Source organism: Salvelinus alpinus, chromosome 4 (assembly GCF_045679555.1).
Source record: "Salvelinus alpinus chromosome 4, SLU_Salpinus.1, whole genome shotgun sequence".
Classification (NCBI taxonomy): Eukaryota; Metazoa; Chordata; class Actinopteri; order Salmoniformes; family Salmonidae; genus Salvelinus; species Salvelinus alpinus.
In genome coordinates, this window is record NC_092089.1 from 98,815,329 (window position 1) to 98,821,328 (window position 6,000).

At 44.9% G+C, this 6,000-nt stretch overlaps 1 protein-coding gene across 3 annotated transcripts in view; it reads left to right on the forward strand.

The window, feature by feature from the left end:
• Positions 1 to 6,000, forward strand: part of LOC139574781 (cyclin-J-like) — a 32,516-nt gene extending 26,516 nt beyond the window's left edge. For all 3 annotated transcript variants that reach the window (XM_071399659.1, XM_071399658.1, XM_071399660.1), the window contains exons 4-6: positions 42 to 341; positions 2,280 to 2,439; positions 2,722 to 6,000. In XM_071399659.1, the coding sequence (XP_071255760.1) occupies positions 42 to 341; positions 2,280 to 2,439; positions 2,722 to 3,259 (998 nt within the window). In that variant the 3' untranslated portion in view covers positions 3,260 to 6,000. The remainder of the gene's footprint in view (positions 1 to 41; positions 342 to 2,279; positions 2,440 to 2,721) is intronic.

The window sequence follows — 6,000 nt, forward strand, 5'->3', positions numbered from 1 at the left end:
CTCTCTGTCTCTGTCTCTCTCTCTCTCTCTCTCCCCTGTAGGTAAGTTTGAGGAGAGGGAGGATCGGGTACCTAAGTTGGAGCAGCTCAACTCCCTGGGCTTCATGTGTTCTCTGAGCCTTGTTCTCAACAAGAGAGACCTCATCAAGATGGAGCTGCTGCTGTTGGAGACGTTCAGCTGGAACCTGTGTATGCCCACCCCGGCCCACTTCATAGACTACTACCTCCAGGCCTCGGTGCAGGAGGGAGACCTGTACAACGGCTGGCCTCTCTCCTCCCTCTCCAAGACCAAAACCTTTATGGACAAGTACACACACTACTTCCTGGAGGTGTCACTGCAAGGTGAGGGGTGATGGAGGGAAGGAAGGAAAATAGAGGGACTTAAGCACAAGAGGCTGCACATATTTCCTGTCACAATTTAATGTAGTGAATCATAATGTTGCTCTAGAGACTAGACCCTTTCTAACGGTCTCTCTGTGTTGCTCTAGAGACTAGACCATTTCTAACAGTCTCTCTGTGTTCCTCTAGAGACTAGACCATTTCTAACGGTCTCTCTGTGTTGCTCTACACCAGTTGTTCCCAACCCTATTTATAGTCCCATACCCCTTCAAACATTCAACCTCCAGCTGCGTTCCCCCTCTAGCACCGGGGTCAGTGCACTCTCAAATGTTGTTTTTTGCCATCATTGTAAGCCTGCCACACACAGACTATACAATACATTTATTAAACATAAGAATGTGTGAGTTGTCGTCACAACCCGGCTCGTGGGAAGTGATAAAGACCTCTTATAGAACCAGGGCACAAATAATTATATAATAATGAATCATCATTTTGCTCTTTATTTAACCATCTTACATATAAAACCTTATTTGTTAATTGAAAATGGTGAATAACTCACCACAGGTTAATGAGAAGGGTGTGCTTAAAAGGATGCACATAACTCTGCAATGTTGTATTGGAGAGAGTCTGTCTTAAGTCATTTTCCACACACAGTCTGTGTCTGTATTTAGTTTTCATGCTAGTGAGGGCAGAGAATCCACTCTCGCATAGGTACGTGGTTGCAAAGGGCATCAGTGTCTTAACAGCACGATTTGCCAAGGCAAGAAACTCTGAGCGCAGCCCACTCCATAAATCTGGCAGTGCCTTCTGATTAAATAAAATTTTCACAGAACCGCTTGTTGCAATTTCGATGAGGCTCTCTTGTTCAGATATCGGTAAGTGGACTGGAGGCAGGGCATGAAAGGGATAACGAATCCAGTTTGTGTCATCCGTTTCGGGAAAGTACCTGCATAATTGCGCACTCAACTTACTCAGGGGCTTCTCTATATCACATTTGACATTGTCCGTAAGCTTGAGTTCATTTGCACACAAAAAATCCTACAATGTTGGAAAGACCTTTTGTTGTCCTTGTTATTGCAGACAGAGAAGAGCTCCAACTTCTTAATCAGCCTCAATTTTGTCCCGCACATTGAATATAGTTGCGGAGAGTCCCTGTAATCCTAGATTCAGATCGTTCAGGCGAGAAAAAACATCACCCAGATTGGCCAGTCGTGTGAGAAACTTGTCATCATGCAAGCGGTAAGTCAAGTGAAAATTATGGTCAGTAAAGAACTTTAAGCTTGTCTCTCAATTTAAAAAAACGTGTCAATACTTTGCCCCTTGATAACCAGCGTACTTCTGTATGTTGTAAAAGCGTTACAAGGTCGCTGCCCAAATCATTGCATAGTGCAGAAAATACAAGAGTTCAGGGGCCTTGTTTTAACAAAATTAACCATGTTCACTGTAGTGTCCAAAACGTCTTTCAAGCTGTCAGGCATTCCCTTGGCAGCAAGAGCCTCTCGGTGGATGCTGCAGTGTACCCAAGTGGTGTTGGGAGCAACTGCTTGCACGCGCGTTTTCACTCCGTCATGGCTTTTGCGCCATCAGTACAGATACCAACATGAGCAGCAGCTACGTTTGGCTACATACGGACTGTTAGTTGAATTCCCACGAGAGAGTGACGGTTAATGTGATTGGATGTTAATTATTTGACTAGGCTACCTGTATTTGACATTGTTGTTATTTCGCTGAATACTTAGATAATTTTATTTTTGGAAGTGAAACGAGACTGCGAGGAGGGGGTGGGGGACCTCACTCAAATGTATAGATCTGTTGGAAAATATAAAAAAATATTTTTATTTTTTACATGTGAATCACATTTTTATTTGGCGTACCCCCGACGGAATTGTGTTTGGGAGTACCTGCTCTATACCATTTCTAACAGTCTCTTTGTTCCTCTAGACCATGCGTTCCTGAGTTTCCGGCCGTCTCAGGTGGCAGCAGCATGCGTAGCGGCGTCTCGTGTCTGTCTCCAGATTTCTCCGAGCTGGACCACGTCTCTACACCTACTGACTGGATACACCTGGGACCACCTCGCACACTGCATCAAACTCATGCTGCTGTAAGGCTCACACAGGACACACATCTGAGACCAATTGAATGCTTGTATGCAGTACCAGTCAAAAGTTTGGACACACCAACTCATTCAAGGGGTTTTCTTTATTTGTAACTATTTTCTACATTGTAGAATAATAGTGAAGACATCAAAACTATGAAATAACACACAGAATTATGTAGTAACAAAGTGTTCAACGAATAAACATTTATTTTATATTTGAGATTCTTCAAAGTAGCCACCCTTTGCCTTGACAGCATTGCACACTCTTGTCTCTCTCTTCCACAGTGCACATGACAGCGACGTGAAGGAGGCCAACAAACCAAAATCCACCCCTCCGTTGTCTCGATCCGCCTCTCTCCAGTCTCACCCTCCTCTCTCCCACCTCTCCCCGGTCCCAGCCATCCAGAGACCAGCTACCACCTCCTCCACCCCCCAGCAGCTCCTCTTCCAGCCCAGCCCAGTGGGCTTCCCACACCTCTCCCCCTCCCTGTCCCAGCTCCACGCGCTAGCCGACTCCCAGGCTTTGGGGCCTGCTGGAGTCAACATGTCCCAGGACTTCCTCCAGAGCCACAGGATGGGGCTGCTCACCGGTGCCAACACCATGACCTCTACAGCAGGGGCCTTCCCCTCCTATCCTAGCCTGACTTCGGGGCTGCAGCCTGGGGCGCGGGTGGCACCGCTGGCCTTGCAGGGCCCCATCTCCATGCAGGTAGCCTTGGCTGCGGAGCCGAGACACTGCCTCAACATGGCCTACAGCCGGGGGTACCTGGGGGGCGTGGGCCCCCACCACACCTTCACGTCAGCGGGCTGCTTCGACAGATGACGCCAGGAGACGGAGGAGAGGATGAACAGCAAACCGCCCCGAGCCAGGGACAGGGAGCGCTACAATCCTCTCCCATCACTACTTCCTCCTCCTCTCCGCTCCCTGGCAGACCTCCTCTCTCTCCCCATCAGCACCCCGTCCCCCTCCTCGGCCGCCACGCGCCCCGTGCCCCCCACCTTCAGACAGAGACGGAGAGAAAGACTGCTCAAACGCAAGCAAAGGTCAAAGGGCACCGATGACCCCATGGAAGTCATCACACTGACATGACGTCACTGACTGATGTTGAACACTGTGTTTCCGATCACGTCACAGGAACATGATGTCAAGGCAGAAGCATTAACCCACTGTAGGATGGTCACAGTATGTCCCTGGTTAAGATGCTGTTATCACTGTGAACCAGAGGCTATGCAGCATGATTCCTCCTCAGTGCCTCCTGTGTTACGACCAGAGTGATGTCTGTCTGTGAATTCAGATGAAGTGCTGCTGGGTCTCTCACTGTAATCCAAAAATATCAACTCAACTGAAGACGAGAAATAGGCCAGTAAAGTCTTGAGCTGCTGACTTGGGAACAGTGGTATGACTTGTAATAAGCAGACATACCAGTGAGTTGAAGATGCTATGTCAGTGTGTGTGTGTGTATATATAGGCTTTATATCACTCTTATGCCAGTGAATAAAGGGATTATGTCACTAAGTGCTACAGGGGCCCTCTGAGAATTCCTACCCATAATCCTCAATGGATGGATGAGGAGGGGAGGCCAGAGTTCATTGTTCTGTCACAGCAGAGGAAATCCACAGTTAACATACCTGTGATGTTTTGGTTCTCTTCCCATCCTCCTTCCTGTTGAGTGAGAGAGAATATTAATGTAGCATTCTAATTCTATGCTTGGAACTTTGATGTGTACATAATGACATGCTGCTGCCTTCTATATGAACTGATGGTTCTGTGTGAGTTGAAGACTTATTTCCATGAACCACAGCGTATATCAGGGACTTGATGTAACAGATTACTTGAATATGATGCCATTGAAACGTGACGTAACTTTTTAATTTAAATTGACAAATTTGTTTGTTGCTTTATTTTGTATTCCTTGGTTTTGGTTTTTTATATCCTGGCGTGAAACACATTTATTTTTTATGTTTTTATTTATAAAAATGTTAAAATGCCATTGTATAGCAACTGAATATTCAGGCTCAGGTTGTTAGGCTGAGGATATCCAATCAGCCGTCTCCTTATTGAGGAGGTTACCCAATCAGCTGTTTTCTTACTATTTCGTGTGCTTTAAGTAGATGCTAGCATGGCACCCAGGAGGGTTTCTCACTTCTCTCCCAGAGGAAGAGGACCTGCCTTTTAAATGACATACTAAGATATATAAAACACACTCTTTGCATCCTGGTGGAATCAGTGACCTCGCGGTCGATGAAACACACAGCCCATCTGCAGCTTATCATCACTAATTGCTTCCCACATTTCCAAAACTTCCACTTCCTGCTGGAACGTAAACACATCCAGATTCCCCTTCTGCGTCACAGGCGGTCTCGCTGGTTACCGTGGCGATGGCCAAAAATCTAAATCAGGGGCTCACTCAGAAGGACAGTTACAGAGTGTTTAGATGCCCATAACTGATCTAAACAGCACATTTCTATCTGTTGTGTAGAGCAGGGAATGATGGAAGCTCTAGAAATCAAATTTCTGTCTGCAACAGTGTTAACTTCTGGTCCCTTTCTGTCGGTATGCTTTGAATGTGTAAGTTTTACAATGCTTGTACCTTGTCCCCAACAGTTTTCAGACTTGAACTATGCTGATACTACTAAGGCTGTGTTCTGATTCTCAATGTTCTAGGCTTAGATATCGAGACTATTGTCATTGAACACTATGAAGCCTGCTTTAGGAAGATATCTGAAATGTGTGTAAACTTTTTATAGCATAAACATACCTTACTGTAGTCTAGATAGTATTTTACTACAAATGGAATGAAGGGCTTAGTAGCAACCAAATGCATCTTCCTGACTATCTTCTGAACTGTCAACCCCACTCACTGTATGGTCATCACTACTTTTATAGACAAAAGGATTCTGCCTTTTAAACTTTGTATATATATATTTTTTACTTTTTAAGTTTAATTTTTATTTAGTCTTGTTCTTCCTGTGTTAATAAAGATGGATGCAGTCGGTGTGGAGTACTGGGTCATATTCATTAGGCATCAAACGGAAGAAGACTGACAAACAGGGAGGGACTAAATAAGCTATTCTTATTGGACAAGTTCATTTTCTGTTGCAAAACATTTTTGCTACGGTATGACCTATTGAATAAAACCCTGTTCTTAAAGTAAAAGTACTCTTCCCTCACTAAAAAGCTACTTCTCACTGAGGTCTCAAGGTATTTTTGTTGGTAGAACCATAGCATTAGAATGATTCATTCTGTTTAAGGCTAGAACTCTTCTCACAGCCCTCGCCACTGGTTCATCTTTTGACTTATTCTTTGACATTATTTTGTGATTTGACTCCGTTGATCCTTGCTGCCAGAAAGCAGCGAGATCTGAACACTAATCACTATGTTGCATATTGCAGCCTTGACTGGTGTACTGCACATATTGCTATAGCGATACTGTGCTGATAACACAACCACACTACTTGTCCAACGAAATGACATGAGAAATGTCCCAGTGTTTTTGTTGACAAAGGGGCTTCTTTGATCAGATGAGCCATTGAAATAAACAATAAACTGATTATCTTCACTGA